Below are 16,689 nucleotides of genomic sequence, written 5' to 3'. Positions count from 1 at the left end.
CGTTTCCCTTTTCCGACACACACTCTCTATCATAAACGGATAGGAAGTCACGGCTACGACTCGAAGCAGTAGTGATGATGACAAGAGAAGAAAAGAGTCACAGCAGGCCACAGTGCGGCTCTCGTCATGAAACAAGGCACAAACACTGCAGGCCCAGGCAGGACAGGGCGTGGGACCGGGCACGGGCACGGGCTTGGGCGTGGGAAACGAGAACCTTATGGAGGCCGGACGCATCACACTCGCTGTCAGGCGAATCGGCCCATGCGACACGCCTCATATTAGGCACAGTTGCGCCCGGCAGGAACTCGCGAACCTCGCTTTTGCCTTTTCCAAGCCTCTCCATCCAACGCCGTTCGCCTACTTAATGGATCGGCACCCGATATTTATCAGGCATGGCGAACAGCTAGCCGCTGTGGATTTGGATGGAGATGGAGATGGAAAGGAAGGCCACATCTTCCACCTGGATTTCCGCAGCTGACTCTCAGCGTCAGTTCAACCCACCACCATTATCTCCCGTCTAACTCCGGGCTGCCGAAGCCTAAATTTACCACCCCTGCTCAGCGCACTTGCCACGGGAGTAGATGCCAGCCGCCATGCCTCCCGCCACGACGTCTTGATACCCGATTGATACCGGACCGTCGTCATGATACTCCAATCCTCATTTGCTTGCACTTGCCTGTCACTCATTTGAAACCACCATGGGCTGGATCGCCGTTGGCGCCGGCACTGTCGTTGCGGCCTACGCCTTCTACGTTCTCGTCACGCGCTGTACCAACGATAATGATTCACGAGCTACGATCAAGACTGTACAAATAGACCAGAGGCACAATACTAGAGACAGAAATGAGGACAAACCGACGTCAATCAACGGCGCCGTTCCAGCACAGCCGACGATCACGGCACCCAACCAACCCACTGGTCCATCAATATCAATAGCAGAGCCCGCAGTCGAAGATCAGATGCCACCACCACGTACTACACCGCAGCCACCCAGTGGCCCACGTCTTAATTCGCCGACGATGGGCAGCATGCCCCCTCCTCCTCCTCCTCCTCGTCGAGTTCAGCCGCCTCTTCGCTCTGCTAGTCCGCCTCGCCTCAAGCCACCAAGCATGGCGCCCCCACCACGCCCCGCTGGGCCTTCCCTACGTCCACCACCTTCGGCCGCTTCGTCCCTTCGTGTCCCGCAAACGAAAGTCCTCTCCAATACTCATATGCAGCCAGCGTCCTCGACGCTTCCTCTGCCTCCAGGATCCTCAAAGAAGAAGTCTCGTGCCATTGCCCTCGAGCCAGGTTACTCTCCCCTCGACTGGGCGGCACTAACCTCCTCTCCGAACTCCAATCTGCGCGGAAAAGATGCACCGCCTAACGGACGTCTAATACGCGTTACGCCATCACAATTAAAGAAGCAGAACGGGCGGAAAGGAAAGGATGCGTGGACGATCTATCAGGGCAAGGTGTACAACGTGACGCCGTACCTCCCTTTCCATCCCGGCGGAAAGGCAGAATTGATGCGAGGCGCAGGGAGAGATGCGGGCCAGCTGTTTATGGAAGTGCACCCGTGGGTGAATTGGGACGGAATGCTGGGGGAGTGTCTGGTGGGCATCCTTGTTGCTGAAGGCGAGGGTGACAACGACCAGGCCGAAGCAGCGAACGAACTTGACGAGATGGATTGAACAGAATTGGGTGAATAGGGCAGGCATAGATTGATTTTTGGAGCATTTCCACCGCATAGCATGGCTGGGTCGACGGTTTTGGATAGATGATACCCCGTTAGATCGAAGAGCAATGGACTAATACACTGCATACAGTGATCTAATGCTTTTACTTATTGATGACGGTATACCCGCTGGTCCTTCTAGTGCTGTACATGGTTTAAAATCACTGCGTGCATTCTGCACCCCATCGCTTCGCTATGCGGTAGAAAGAGAAAGCGCCAAAAAGCAAGCTCTTTCCCATAAAGGCATCCACACCGCTTCCTCCATACCCAGATACAGCCCTTATCTTCGAAAGTGCGTCACGTTCTCTTCATCTGCTCTAACCGCAGCTTTTCGTACACCACTCATCTCTCCACCGGACAAGACGCCCCTCAGCACTCATCCCACAACCATAGCATCCTCAACCAGCGCAGCCACCACCTCCGCCGTTCTGAAATCGCACGGCAGGCAGCACGCGCCGGGCGTCAGCGCTTTCGGCGCCAGCGGCTCGACCTCAGGCTCCACACTCCCAGCGTTCATCATGCCCAGCACGCCAAAGGACCGCCGCTCCCTCAGCTGCGGCTCCAGCAGCGGCAGCGGCGGCGGCAGCGGCAGCGTCACCGCCGGCTGCTTCCCCTTCTGCCGCGCGAAGAAATCGTGTAGGCTGCGCTGGTTGGCCTCGGGCGCGCCGAGCTCCACGGACGCCATCACGTCCTGCTGCTGCAACGTGCCATCATCATCCGTCTGGAAGCACTCTTCCGGCACGATCATCGGCTCGGTGTGCATGTCGGGCTCCATGTCGTCGAGCATCATGGCGTCCTCGCCGAATGCGTGGCTTCGCTGCGCGGAGAAGAGCCGCTGCAGCGTGGCGGCGTGGATCTGGCTCTGGCTGGGGCGGTTGTCGCGTACTCTTTTGCGTGTGCGTGTGTGCAACCAGGGGGCGTGGGGCGCGTAGTTGGAGTATGATGGCATAGTATTGTATTGTGTGAGAGCTGAGTGGAACGGCTCGGTGTGCATGCTGCTCGGGGAGGAACCTGGCGAGGCAGAGTCGGAGGTCAAGGATGGAGGTGAGGAGGCTTGTTGAAAGGACGGGAATGAGTGAGTTTGTGTGTGTTGGGACGATTGGAGCTGCTGTGAGCGCAGGAGAAACGAGTCCAGCTCAAGGGCTGACGCTTTGCGCTTGAGGCCCATGCTCGCGGTGTCTTCGATGGTCGGTGGTCGCGGGTCGCGTGCGTCCTCCTGCCTTCTTCTAATCGGCACAAGGAACCGGGAGAGAAGATCTATGTGCGTGTATAGGTACGATCTACCAAATAGCTAAGGAAAGAAAATGAAGGACTGAAGAAAGTGATAGCGAACGCGCAAAGTTTATCAGTGCAAGGGACGCAGGTCCCGGACGGGCCTATAAAAGCACTTTACGCGAAAATGATGCGGCTGGGAACTGGCTGGCTGGGCTCCACTTCCGGTGAGCGTGTCGCGTTGCGGGGGTATGTTTACACCGCGCCATGGTGGGAGTGGGTGCGCTCTACAAACTTCGTTGACAAGTTTGCTCGCTGCCAATGATGGCAAGCTGTTCGCTCTCATTGCACTTGTTCTTGATTCCGAATGGTGTTAGTGCTTGACCGGCCGGCTATAGAGTACCAGAGCGAAGTCGGCTTTGAAGCTGAGACGTGGCCTTGCTGCCCCCAACTAACCACGGGTCCTTAACTATGATGGCCCGGCTCAATTCCTTGCTCACTTTATCTTGATTAGTGTTAGCCCTTCGGGCGCCAGATTCGTGTTATATCGAAGAACTGAAAAGACCGACGATGTGTTGGTGCGCCCACTTTAAGTACCTTCTGCGGTCGGAGCCATGCAAGGTCTCAGGTAACCAGGCTACACAACACAAACCGACACTCTTTCCAAGGGCTATCGTGCTTTCATCTAGGAATGATTTCGCGGTCTTAGCAACAAGGATCCCACGACCATGCTGCAAGTTCTTGTTCCCAGTTCTGATGGCTCGGGCGTCCATGAGCTCGTGATAGCTTTGCAGCACATACTACGTCGTACAATTCAGATTCGGCGTCGGAGTCCGTGTATGTGTGTTTTGGTCTGGTCTCATTCAACGGCGTTACTTCGATCTTTCACTTTTTGCGGTGCATGCGTCCCATTCCATATGCTCTGCGGCCTAGGAGGACAATTCGTCTTCGGGGGCTTGGTGTCCTTGCCTGTTCTCCATCAAGGCTCATGGAACTTATGGGCCATGGGCTGGAGAGTGATGGTCGAAGAGGCATTGCGTCCAAACCTAAGCAATTCGAAGCCAAGACAACTGCTATGCTTCGACAGGGCATTTGAATGTGGAATTGAGTTCTGAAGACTGGAAGCAAGGTCACATTGTGATAGCTCGAGGCAGGTGACGGTCGCATTTCAGGGGAGCATTGAACAAGATTCGTAAAAAACCCGTGTCTCATCCGCAATGACGGTGGCTCTGCAGGCGCTGGTCAATGTAAGGGAGGCTCGCCAGTGTCTTTCTCACTCTGTATTGCGATAACGGACTCCCATTGTCCATGTGTCAGGGATATTGTGCTACAGTGTTTTACGTACCAGTTGGAGCCGTCCGATGGTCGTGAATATATTTGGTCTCATCTGCTATCAGGGAACCATACTGCCTACTTGGGAAGTCAAAGGGAGAAGAGGGATCCAGCTGATGTAGATCGTCAGCTGTGTCTCTGGCTTGGAGCAGAAGGCTTGTTTTAATGAGGATGTCAGAGTATTCGATATGAACAAGTATAGTCCCTTGCGCGGCACCTACCGTGAAGTCAGAAGATACTGCGGCTGAGAAGGAGGAAGGGTGTGGGCGTGAAGCAGGCAACCGCGGTTTATTGGCAGAAGGTGGGGCAGACTGAGGCAACCTCCAGCCAACGTCAACTCTCACTCATCCATGTCGCAACCCTCCCTCTGCCATACATTTTTGCTTGAAATTGGTCCGAATCAATTTGACCACATACTGTGATCTTGACCCTGTCATGGCTCTACGAGAGGCCGACCATGCTGGCTCGTGGTACAGCGACAACGGACCTCAGCTGGCCCAGCAGCTCGACCAGTGGCTCTCCAAACCCTCTTCAGACCTGCCTCTGCCTGGAGCTCGAGTCGTCATATCTCCTCACGCTGGCTATGCGTACTCCGGACCTGCCGCTGGATATGCCTACAAGGCTCTTGATCTGTCGCAAGCGAAGCGTATATTCATCCTCCACCCCTCCCACCACCATCATCTAAGCACCGCGGCTCTGCCGGTGGTACAAGGCTATCTGACTCCTTTGTCGTCGGAGCCGCTGCCTCTGGACCTCGATCTACTCAGCCAGCTCTCTAGCGTCACGGCTATGACGTCTCAAAATCGCCAATTCCGCTTCACAACAATGTCCAAGGAGGTTGACGAAGCCGAACATTCCTGCGAAATGCAGCTTCCATACCTCCACCGCCTTCTACAGAAGCTGTATCCGGAGCAGCCAGCCTCCAGCTATCCACCACTTGTTCCCATCATGATTGGCGGTACCTCGCCTGCTACAGAAAAAGCTCTTGGTCAGATCTTGGCTCCCTACATTGCAGATTCCACCAATGTCTTCGTCATATCATCGGACTTCTGCCACTGGGGCTCGCGTTTTGGCTACACGTATTACGTCCCAAACGCCCCGTCACCCGCTGTCGATCCCGACTCTCTACCCAATGGTCTCACAAATCCATCATCAGATGGTCCCTTGCATGCGCAAACCTCAATCTCCAAAGGCATCTCACTACGGTCTTCCAAGGATGTCTCAAATGGTGGTCCTCAGATTCATGATTCTATTGCCCATGTGGATCGAGCATGTATGTGTGCGATTGCTACCGGGTCGCATGATGCATTCTTGAGTATCTTGCAAGGTACAGGAAATACGGTCTGTGGAAGACATCCTATCGGTGTCTTCTTGGCTGGTGTTGAGGAGCTTGAAAAGAGTGCAGAGACTGAAGCGGCTGCCGAGGATCTTAAGCGCCGCTTCCGCTTCATGCGGTACGAAAGAAGCAGCGATGTTAAGTCTGTGCGGGACAGTTCAGTGAGCTATGTGTCGGCGTTTGCAGTTCTATGAGGTAGAGATCGTGCCCTATTGTTGGTTGCATTAGGGTTCGCCTGATCAAGTATGGGTTACAGCAGAAAGCCAGTGAGAGAACATGGAAAGGGCCGGAACAAGACGGGGGTTGCGAGTGGTCTTCACGAGCATCACAAGGACACATAGATCCTCAGGTCTCTCTCTCTCTCTCTTTCGATAGAATTTCGCCTAGTCCGCAGAAGCAAGCACCCCTTAGATCTGTACATCAGGCAGTGAATGCTTGGCTCTCTAGGGGCGACTGGACACGCCACTCGCGCCACCATTGCGCCTGCAACTGCGTCATTGCCGCATCAATTCAGTCATGACTGAGCCGTCCAAATTTCGCCGCAGGCAGCACTGTCTAGCTCCCCTCTCCACCCTGTCTATGAGCGGGTGCATTGCACTCCCATCCTGCCATCCTTGAGAGACACTCCTAGACTTCCACCATATCTTGCTTCGAATCACCCAACCCATATCCTTCCACACCTGACGATGCCTCGCTCCCGTCCCAATACCGATTCCTAACCCCCGAATCCTCAAATTAGAATCCCTGTGAAACCGCCGTTGCTGGCACTATGGGCGTCACAGGCCTTTGGTCCGTCGTGGCGCCGACCGCACGCCCTACCTCACTGGCGTCGCTGAATCGCAAGCGACTGGCAGTTGACGCCTCGATCTGGATCTACCAGTTCCTCAAGGCGGTGCGCGACAAAGAAGGCAATGCACTGCGCAACTCGCACGTGGTGGGCTTCTTCCGGCGCATCTGCAAGCTGCTGTACTTTGGCATCAAGCCGGTGTTTGTGTTTGACGGTGGAGCGCCAACGCTGAAGCGCGAGACGGTGCGGAAGAGGCGGCAGCGCAGAGAGGGGAGACGGGAAGATGCGGTGAGGACGGCGGGGAGGTTGCTGGCGGTGCAGATGGAGAGGGTGGTGGAGGAGGAGCGGGAGAGGGCGAGGAAGGAGAAGGAAGGGGGGCGGAGGGCGCAAGATGAGGAGGAAGGCGTGGGTGAGGAGGCGGAGCTGGTGTATGTGGATGAGATTGGGATGGGGGAGGCGGAGAGGAAGAAAGGCCGTGCTGAGGGTTTCAAGAGGAGGGATCAATACCATTTGCCTGACTTGGATGTGCGCATCGAAGACATGGGGGCGCCGAATGATCCAAGGATAATGAGCCAGACGGAACTGGAGGAATATGCGCAGCAGTTCCACAGTGGGGAGGACATCAATCTCTACGACTTTAGCAAGATTGATTTTGAGAGTCCCTTCTTTCTGAGTCTGCCTGCGGGGGATCGCTATAACATCCTGAACGCAGCGAGACTGCGAAGCAGGTTGAGGATGGGCTACACAAAGGATCAATTGAATGGCATGTTCCCTGATCGCATGGCCTTCAGCCGCTTCCAGATTGAAAGAGTGAGGGAGCGAAACGAATTGACGCAGCGGCTGATGCATATCAATGGAATGGGGGATGAATGGGACTCTGGCGGGAGGATCGCTGGTGAGAAGGGAAAGGAGTACGTTTTGGTACGCAATGACGGTGTCGAGGGCGGTTGGGCACTGGGCGTGGTCTCGAATAAGCTGGGCACGAGCAAGGGAATGGCTATTGATGTAGACGAGGACAGTGATGCAGACGGGGTAAAGTCGGAGAACGACGATTCGGATGAGTTCGAAGATGTCGAGATAGAGGGTCTCAATCGGTTGCCACAGAGCTGGAAGCGGAAAAGGGCGAGGGAGGTCGACTATGACATTTCTTATGAGGACGCAGCTGAGAAGATTGCAAAGAAACGGAAGGCTGTGTACGATGCCCGAAAGGCCGCCGTCCAGGCACCTGTCTCGAAACCCGTGCAGATAAATGCAGCAAATGGAGAGCAGGACGGCCTTTTTGTCGAGCAAGACGGAGCGGACGAAGACGACGATCTCTTCGAAGACGTCGATATCGGGCCGCCGCCCCAGGATGAGGACGATGACCTTCAACGAGCTATCGCAATGTCCCTCGAGCAACCGCAAGAACAGCAAGAATCAATCGAACGACCGGAGGAGAATCCAGACAAAGATCAGGACGATGCATTCGATATGCGAGCTGCTCTTGCAGAGGCACGGCAGTCGAAGCACGAATCGAAGACGAAAGTACGCCCAGGCTCGCCAAAGCCTCCGTCACAAGCACCGAAGTTTGATGGGCCTCTTCCATTCGAATCACTTAATCTTGGGCAGTCTTTACTCGGCAAGAAGAAAGCCAAGAAAGTCGAAGAGGACCTGTCCGGAGGTTTCCAGCCCGAATTGGGCGACGACACCTTTCGCAAAGAAAGGCCGCCCCAGCCAGTGCCATCGTGGTTTGACGCGGCACCGACGACGAAAGACATGAAAAAGATTCGTGTGACGGACGGGGATGAAGATGGCGAAGACTATGTCACTTCAGGTCCATTGGATGCCAGTCGCGAAGAGATATTGCAGCGAAAGCCTACCAATGAAGTAATCGACCTCGAAGCTGAGCCATCAACGCAACAGCCGAGTCAGGTGGAGTTGTCTAGTGACGATGAAGACTTTGAGCAGGTGACTCAGGAAGCACCAGCCGAGCCCAACGAGTGGCAGCTGCCCGAGCACGAGCAAGAGCAGGTAGACGCTCAGGCAGAACTGCGACGCAAGGCTGAAGAAGAAGCTAGAGAAGCTCGATACGCCATGGCCCGTGAAATAGCTGCTGAACCTGAGGGTGCAGAACAGCCGACAATGGACGAGGTGGCCGACCGGGCACAAGAGAAGCCTCCATCGCCTACTGAACACCCGATGTTTATTCCATCTCCAAAACAGCCAGAGGTTGCCCCTCAACTTGAACCAGAAGACGAAGAGATGTTCGAATGGAGCGCATCTGAAGCTGGAAGCCCAGCACGCAAGTTATCGTCACCAGCTGCTAAACCTGCCGCCGCAGAAGCCGAAGACTCTGACGAAGAGTTCGAAGACGTCCCAATGAACGACCTCCCTCCACCAGCCTTGCTTCACCAGCCGTCGACGAACGAACCTCAAGCTCCCACACTTGACGCATCTGAGTACCTCCTCCCGGCCGAAGACGAGCCTGCCCCCAGAACAGATGCTAATGCGCAGCCTGAGGAGTACGATGACCAATTCTCGGACTCAGACGAAGAGCTCATGCGGCAACTCGCCATCGAAGCCGAGGAACACGCCCGCTTCACCAACTCCCTCAACTCCAGCAACCCCTACGGCACCAAAGACGCGGCCTCCGCGGCACGCGACTACGAGAACGAACTCAAACAGCTCCGCTCGCAGCAGAAGCGCGACCGCCGAGACGCCGACGAAGTCACGCAGACCATGATCCAGGAGTGTCAGGCGCTCCTCGGCCTCTTCGGCCTCCCCTACATCACCGCACCAATGGAAGCCGAAGCACAGTGTGCGGAACTGGTCAGTCTGGGCCTCGTCGACGGCATCATCACCGACGACTCAGACATCTTCCTCTTCGGAGGCACACGCGTATACAAGAACATGTTCAGCCAGAACAAATTCGTCGAATGCTACCTACTCTCCGACCTAGAGCGCGAGTACACGCTCACGCGCCACAAGCTCATCGCCTTCGCCCACCTCCTAGGCAGCGACTACACCACAGGCCTCACGGGCATCGGCCCCGTGACCGCGCTCGAGATCCTCACCGACTTCAGCGGCGACCTCAGCGCGTTCCGCGACTGGTGCGACCAAATCCAAAAAGCCGCGCACCACCAGCAACCCCGCGGCTCCGGCTCCTCCGACCTCGACGGCCTGCTCAACACCTCCTTCCGCCGCAAATTCAAATCCGCCGCCCAGAAGCGCGTCCTGCTCCCCACGGGCTTCCCCGACGCGCGCGTCGACCACGCCTACCTGCAACCCGACGTCGACGCGGACCCGCACCCCTTTGAATGGGGTGTGCCGGACCTCGACAAACTGCGCGGCTTCCTCATGGCCACCATCGGCTGGAGCCAGGAGCGCACGGACGAGGTGCTCGTCCCCGTGATCCGCGACATGAATCGCCGCGGCGTCGAGGGCACGCAGGCCAACATCACGCGCTTCTTCAGTGGGGGCGTTGGTGTCGGTGCCGCCTCCGCCGCTGCTGGTGGTGCTGCCGCTGGCGCTGCTGCGAAGGTGGGCAGTGGCAGGGCAGCAGTGGAGGGAGGCGCGGGTGATGAGGCGCTAGGCCAGCGGAATCGGACGGGGAAAGAGAGTGGGAGGATGAGGAACGCGTGGAAGAGGCTGAGGGGTGAGGCGGAGAGGCAGCGGAGGGGCGGGGATGAGGTCGTGGCGATTGAGAGTGGGGTGCCGGAGGCGGTGGAGGAGGGGGCGAAGGATGTCGATGTTGAAGCTCAGGTTCTCGGTGGCGAGGACGACGGTGATAGGAAGGCAAAAAACAAGGCGAAGAGCAAAGCGCGGAAAGGGAGCAAGGTCGGGAGGGCAGGAACCCGAAGCCCGAGTCTCGACGAGGATGCAGACAGCGTGGCCGACGACGAGGCTTACGGGCCGAAGCAAAAGCAAAAGCGAAAGCAGGCTGCGAATAAGGATAAAAGACACCGTCGCAGAGCCTGACCCGGCTCACTATAATGTCATAGTTGCAGATACTAGAGGCAATTACTGTGCCGTGCATAGCTATGGAAGCGGCGCTATTGTTGACCGCGATCACCCGAACTCCTTGCTCAAACCCGATTTTTAGGACGAGTCAGTCGAATATATACCCTCCCGTGGCCTAGTAGTGGCTGGCCCATGATTCTCATCTCAGGGCCCAGAATCGGAATGCTCCTACTCCTCCTTCTGCTCTGCCGCTGACGGTGGAGGCACGGGTGTCGGTGCTATCCGCCGCTTTTTGGGCTTGTCTCCCCCATCTTCTTTCTCAGATTCACTGTTGACTGCGACAGAGTCACGCTTACCAAGTACACTACCAGAGACTGATGATGTGGCGCTATGCATACCACCATGAGTGCTGGCGGGTGTCTGTGGTGGTGTGCTCATCGGCGGCGCTACAACGGGCGGCGCCGAGTTCATTGCCGTAGCTAGAGGTACGTGACCAAGTGTGGGTGTTGGGTTGTTGGTAATTGGTTGAGGTCCCGACGTTTGGATTGAAGTCATCGTAGCAATCGATGACTGTGAATTAGACCTTGTAGGACTGCCTGGTCGCATAGTGAACGTAGGTGCCGGAGAGGGATGTGATATAGGTGGGACAACGGGAGAGGCCTTCGTCAGTGAAGGCGACGCTGTGGCTGTGGGTGTTGGTACAGGGGTTGAGTTGGCTGATGAAGTTGGTAGTGAAATTGCAGTTGACACGACAGGCTGCTGATGCGTCGGGACCTGGCCCGTGTAGACCTGGCCGAGTTCGCCGGGCGCGAATGACAGAGTCGAGCAAAATCCATCCGAGGACGACATCAACAAAGTTAGGCCATCGTTCGACCTGCAGAAAATTAGCTTTTACCAAGCAGAGCGAGACGATGTTAGCTTACCAGGACAAATCGGAGAAGGTCGCGAAATGCAAGTTGCTGACTACGCACAGCGGGATCGTCTGTTGCGTATCGTAGACGAATACTGCATCTTGTGTCGCAACCGCATAGACCATACGATATGGCAAAGCGAATGCCGGGGCTGGGGCTGGTGCGGCTTCGCTATCGGTTGGTTTTGGCGAAGAAGTAGGACGACTCGTATCACCTAGTGAGGTGGAATGAGCCAAGGGCGGTGGCTCCATGAACGTTGAGCTCGTTGGAGCAACCACAGATTCTGGTAATAGCGGAATCTCTTCCCCAGCAGATGCCGTGTCGATTGTAATGTGATTCGTAGGCTTCGAGGCCTGCCGAAGGGTGTAAAAGATGGGTGAGCACTTCACCGCGATAGAAGGCTTTTTGTGGCCGGGCAGATGTGCGACTGGCGGCTTGTTGAATCCAGCACGAGTATAAATGTAGACAGTATTCTGAATCTCATCCATGGATTTTGACGGCTCTGTCGGGATTGGCTGAGACGTTTTGTATTGGCCAGCTGGAGTGAACAGTAGACTACCATCAGGAGTGAAGGTCAGTCTTCTGAAGAAGGACGTGAGTGTTTCGTTGTGGTAGATGTTGGTATTGCGGACCGCCAGGCCCATTGCTGCATTCAGACTGGGTGACGAGATTTCTGGCCGAACAGCGGGTAAAGGCAAAGATGGCGCCGGAGATGCTGATCTTCGGAAGGAAGGTGAGGAGCCAAAAGATGAACGACGACTCTGGGTCATAGCCGGAGGAGGATCCATCGGTAGAGGCGTAGTCAAAGGTGTGCCAGGATTGGATGGGGCAGGCGATGCAATCGGTGCGCCACTTCCACTTCCACTTGCATTTGATGGCCTGTGGTGATGATCCGGAGCCGGGCTGTTGGACGAAATTCGGCGACCGGGGAGGTCCATCTTGTTGAACTTGCCGTGCGTTGAAAGTGTGCACGTGCCATCTTTGAGCTTGAGGGCGTAGATGTGGACCGATCGGTCTGAGGATTGTGTAGCAATGAATTCATTCAGGGGATCCCATGCCACACCTTGAATGTAGTGGTTGTGCTCAGCAATCTGTCTGATCATTGCACCTAGAAAGAATCAGTTTGCTATTTCTTCCTGCGAGTCTTTTGACATACCTGAGTGGGCATTGAATATCCGAGCAGTATTGTCCATACCTCCGGTCATAAAATACATGCCATCTGGCGACCAGGCGAGATCGTAGATTTCTGCGCCAGAAGTGGTTCTGATCATGTGTTTTATCCGCCATGTCTCCTTGTCTTCTGCATGGTCTTCGCCCAGAGCTGCTGTAGGGGCATCGGATGGAATCCAGAGGAGGATATTTCCGTCATCGCCGGCTGATGCAAGAGTTTCACCTGAACAATTAGCATTTTTTGGAGCATTCCAAGATGAGAAAACTTACCTTTGGGACAGAATCTTACGACATTGACAGACTGTGTGTGTCTCGACAGGGTGGATAGGTAGGTAACCTTCCGATCCTCCCCATTGGTATCAATGCTCCAGAGCTGTACTTGCTGTCAGAACGAGGCGAATCGACCGCGGAGCAGAAATGTACTTACTCTGACATTGTTGTCAAGTCCAGCAGTAGCTACTCTGCCCTTGCCATTCGGGTCGTAGTGGACAGAGTAGATGGCTTGACTCTCATTGTGCCAGGTGATTAGTAGAGGGGTTGCCTTCATGGTTGTGTGTTCCGTGCGGCCATCCGGCCGCTAGCGAGGGTAGTGTAAGCAGCTTTCGATCTGGTCGTAGCTGAATAGAACCTTCTTCGTAGTTTCGGGGGCTCGTCTGGGGGGGGTTCGTCGCTGACTGCGGTCGGGAGGTAATAATCGGGTGCTCCAGTGCTCGCTGCAAGAGGTTGGACTAAGGGACGCGGGACGCGTTTAAGACATCCTTGATTGGCTGGAATCTACCCCACTATGCTCAATTGAGCAGGTTTGACGATCCAGTCCCGAACCTGTCAAGGTCCTCTGGTGAGGTGAGCACGAGCAAGGCGAGCCAGAGTCCAACAGGTCGACGATGGTAGTATCAGCAATGAATTTGATACTGCCATCTACTGAGTGCATCGTGCCATTGAATTATCATGTTAGGCCGCGGTACTTGGGTGTGACGCCTTTCATCTCGAGGCACATGATGCCAAGCCGTGTCTTGCCTCAATTCCTTGGACATGTCTTCTTACATAGGCTAATAACAGAGCCATTGGGGCCTCGGGCCGAAGCCTGCGCGATGGGATGGCTTTGCACATCTAAATGGAATCGAGTGGGTGTATACATCTGCTCTTGAGGAGAGAAGAGGTCTTGAAGCCCGATTTACTTCTGTCCAGCTGTTGTAGTTTGCACGTCGAGAAATAAAAGGCTCTCGCAAATCGTTTTGACAAACTAGCACAGACATGATTCACGCGCTCTACAAACGAAGACGGCGTGTCATCCCAAAGCACATTGTGAGCAGACAGGTTGAGATGGTAGTTAATGCTTCATCTATTTCTGAACAGTATCAGATACCTAGGTTTAGGATATTGCAAGAGGTTACACTGATATTTTGTTTTGGCAGTCTTCCAGCAGGTCCGCTCTTGAAGCCATGCTTCGTCACAGGGAGAAGAGATCAAACCTCATTGTCGCTTGCGGTCTACTCCGCTGTTGCCCAAGCCTCATCCACACTTACCCCTGCTTGCATTTCTCGTTTCTCACCAGGCGGGCTTCAACCCCGTCATCTTGTACTTGGGCTAAAGCCTCATATCCGCCAAAAGTCAAGTTGACGCCAGACGCCCCCATCGTACCCTCGCCGACGTTTGGAGTGGCTAGGTCAATATGAAGAGCCCTGCAGAACCGGGTCTCGAGCAAGACCAATTGCCGCATGCTCAGCTGGCAACGCTCACTTTCTACGTGGTCCATAGATTATGGTCTCCTCATCGAAATCAAACATCTTCTCTAGAAGCTCTGGGCAGATACCTGCGCAGGCTGATAATAACGTTAGTTTGAGTTGAGAGTGATAGTGCAGCTTGTACGTACCGGAGAGTTCAGCATGTTCTGTCGGGCATTTCTCCCTCTCTTGATATGGCTCTTCAGCGCATTGGAATCGAGCGGTTTCAGCAGTTCGAAGCTACATAGAAGGTTGCTTGAGACCGACATAACTGCACCCCAATTGTCGAACTCGCCGCAGTACTGATAGAAGGTCAGTTGATGTTAGTGTCATTGGAAAAGTCACATACATTGGGAGCCGAGAAGACCGTAACCAAAAGGCGATCGTTGAAAAACTCATATCCATCCTCAACCACCATGTGTGCACGGCACACAAGGTCGAAATCGTGTCTCGCCAAGAAATCGATGATGACCTTCTTACCAAAGCAGTAGGAGACACCACGCTCATTAGATTCCCAGTCTTGGTCCATGTCAGCCGGGTCGCTCCACAGTAGATCGTTGAGTAACCCATAGTCAGGCACGTCTGTCGGTCGAGCAATTTGACGAATATCGTCCATATGTGTCAGACTTGGTGACAGGCCACCATGAACGCAGAAGATCTTTTCAGCAACAATCGCAGCAATTGGCAAGCAATTAAAAGTGTCGATGAAAGTCTTCCAAACCTTAATATTGCATCTTCGTTTGCACTCATCGTAGAAGCCGTACACGCGAGTGACATTGGCGCACTCGTGGTTCCCTCGAAGAATGAAGAAGTTCTCGGGATATTTGAGCTTGTAGCAAAAGAGAAGCAGAATAGTTTCGAGCGACTGCTTGCCACGGTCCACGTAATCTCCTAGGAAGAGGAAGTTGGAAGTTGGTGGAAAGCCACACATCTCGAAGAGGCGGATCAGATCGTTGTACTGTCCATGGATGTCACCAACAATCTTGACAGGCGCACTGAGCTCTAGTAACGCCGGTTGGGAGAGGAGAACCTCGCGAACAGCAGTGCAGATGGCGGTGATCTCGGCATTTTTGAGGCAAACAGCCTTGGTGACCTTGGTAGAGTAGCCCGCATCGAGGAGACGAGATATCATATCGTCCAAATCCATGTCACTGACATCATTGAGCGTCATGCTCCCACCAGGCGATGCACCTGGAAGACCTTCGGCTAGTTTAGCGCGCAGTGAGGCTTTGGTTTCGGGAGCACGTGGATTGATCTGGTTGTCACGCTTGACGAGGATCGAGTCGCCAGCTTTCTGCGTGGCGGAGTGATGATGAGCTTGGTTAGGTGCGTCAGATGATACTGCGCCTACCTCGCCGGTTCGTTGGGCGCGGTCTAAGGATTTATGGCCTTTACCAACTGACTTGGATTGCGTGGGAGATGGAGGTCGAGCGGGTGTGGCATTGCCTGGCGAAGGAGCCTCGTCATCATCGTCGTCGATGGCGGTCGGGGACTGGGCTTGAGCAGAGCGTTTGGTGGAGGCACTGGCACCCGATTTCACAGAGCTGGTCTCACTTTTGTCAGCGCCGTCAAGACCAGCCAGGGCCGATGCGCTGGCGCGCGGAGAATCGGTCTTGTCATCGGTGGAACCACTTCTGATCTTGCTTCTTATCGAGGAGCGAATGGAACGCGAAGTGCTTTCTTTGGTATCGGATTTAGAGAAGGAGGGGTACTGCTGCAAGCCATCGGGGACGAGGTTCGAGGAAGAGCCACTTTTCAGAGGAGTGCGGGTACCATCGCTGCTGCCTTTGGACTGTTGCTGGCCCATTGGAAGCTATGCGTTGGGGAGTAGCGGGATTGGGAACTCAGGCTCGCCGTATTAAGGTGGCTTGAGAAGCAGGGTAGACAATAGTCTCTTGAAGTTCGACGTTGTGTCGGTTGCTGAGGACAACCTCAGATCAAGATTCGGACAACGGTTTGAAGCGGCGAGGCCGCAGAGGAAGGAGGTCGTTGATCAAGAGGCAGCGAGTGTGGCAAGCTGCGAGGTAGTCGTCAGCGAATGCGCCCGATGAAACACAAAGGGTGCTATGGCGAGAAACATGTGAGCGCCAAAGCGAGTGGACAATTTACGTCAGTGGGGATGGGGACCTCAGGCGGAGAGGCTAGGAGAGTTGACTCACGTGTACGTGGCTTCCGGGGAGAAACACGCGATTCTTTTAAAGCCGAAGACCGGTTCAGCCGAACGATTAAACGGATGCAGGATGATTTCGGAGGAGAGATACAAGAGGTGTGGCGGTCGGGTGCAATAGTGCTGGAGATAATCGATTCGCTTGTCCTATGACAAGAATGACTAGATTCTCAAAGAGGGTGTTCTAGAGCGACTGGGCTAGGCTGTTAGGCGCCCCTCTTGGCGCGGTGTCCAGGAAGCCGCGAGCCGCCCGCCCCGGTAGCCCTCCGCCTGCATGTCCTTGCCAGGGAGTTATAATATGGCTGGCTGTCACTCTGTCAAAGGAGCACCGCCTATTCTCATATAATCTCTTTAGGTATCAGCCTAGCGTCTCGGACGTCATGGGTCAAACGTC

General features: G+C 54.9%; 6 protein-coding genes across 6 annotated transcripts; 3 read left to right on the top strand and 3 right to left on the bottom strand.

Annotated features, from left to right (window-relative positions):
* Positions 1-698: 698 nt before the first annotated feature.
* HMPREF1541_06555 (uncharacterized protein) lies at positions 699-1,673 on the top strand (the record flags this gene model as incomplete). Its single annotated transcript, XM_008720887.1, has 1 exon — positions 699-1,673. The coding sequence occupies one exon, from the start codon at positions 699-701 to the stop codon at positions 1,671-1,673; it is 975 nt and encodes a 324-aa protein (XP_008719109.1).
* A 420-nt stretch (positions 1,674-2,093) lies between these two features.
* On the bottom strand, positions 2,094-2,885 carry HMPREF1541_06554 (uncharacterized protein; the record flags this gene model as incomplete). The annotated part of the gene is made up of 1 exon (XM_008720886.1): positions 2,094-2,885. The coding sequence occupies one exon, from the start codon at positions 2,883-2,885 to the stop codon at positions 2,094-2,096; it is 792 nt and encodes a 263-aa protein (XP_008719108.1).
* A 1,811-nt stretch (positions 2,886-4,696) lies between these two features.
* HMPREF1541_06553 (uncharacterized protein) lies at positions 4,697-5,791 on the top strand (the record flags this gene model as incomplete). Its single annotated transcript, XM_008720885.1, has 1 exon — positions 4,697-5,791. The coding sequence occupies one exon, from the start codon at positions 4,697-4,699 to the stop codon at positions 5,789-5,791; it is 1,095 nt and encodes a 364-aa protein (XP_008719107.1).
* Positions 5,792-6,366: 575 nt separating this feature from the next.
* On the top strand, positions 6,367-10,341 carry HMPREF1541_06552 (uncharacterized protein; the record flags this gene model as incomplete). The annotated part of the gene is made up of 1 exon (XM_008720884.1): positions 6,367-10,341. One exon carries the CDS (start codon positions 6,367-6,369, stop codon positions 10,339-10,341), a length of 3,975 nt encoding a protein of 1,324 aa, XP_008719106.1.
* Positions 10,342-10,551: 210 nt separating this feature from the next.
* On the bottom strand, positions 10,552-12,951 carry HMPREF1541_06551 (uncharacterized protein; the record flags this gene model as incomplete). The annotated part of the gene is made up of 5 exons (XM_008720883.1): positions 10,552-11,197; positions 11,247-12,342; positions 12,391-12,627; positions 12,675-12,777; positions 12,832-12,951. The coding sequence occupies 5 exons, from the start codon at positions 12,949-12,951 to the stop codon at positions 10,552-10,554; spliced, it is 2,202 nt and encodes a 733-aa protein (XP_008719105.1).
* Positions 12,952-14,196: 1,245 nt separating this feature from the next.
* HMPREF1541_06550 (uncharacterized protein) lies at positions 14,197-15,935 on the bottom strand (the record flags this gene model as incomplete). The annotated part of the gene is made up of 3 exons (XM_008720882.1): positions 14,197-14,226; positions 14,278-14,430; positions 14,478-15,935. 3 exons carry the CDS (start codon positions 15,933-15,935, stop codon positions 14,197-14,199), a joined length of 1,641 nt encoding a protein of 546 aa, XP_008719104.1.
* Between the last annotated feature and the right edge of the window lie 754 nt (positions 15,936-16,689).

The sequence above is a fragment of the Cyphellophora europaea genome, assembly GCF_000365145.1.
Source record: "Cyphellophora europaea CBS 101466 unplaced genomic scaffold supercont1.6, whole genome shotgun sequence".
Taxonomy (NCBI): Eukaryota; Fungi; Ascomycota; class Eurotiomycetes; order Chaetothyriales; family Cyphellophoraceae; genus Cyphellophora; species Cyphellophora europaea.
Note: the sequence above shows the minus strand (reverse complement) of the source record. Positions and strands in the feature narration are given on the sequence as shown.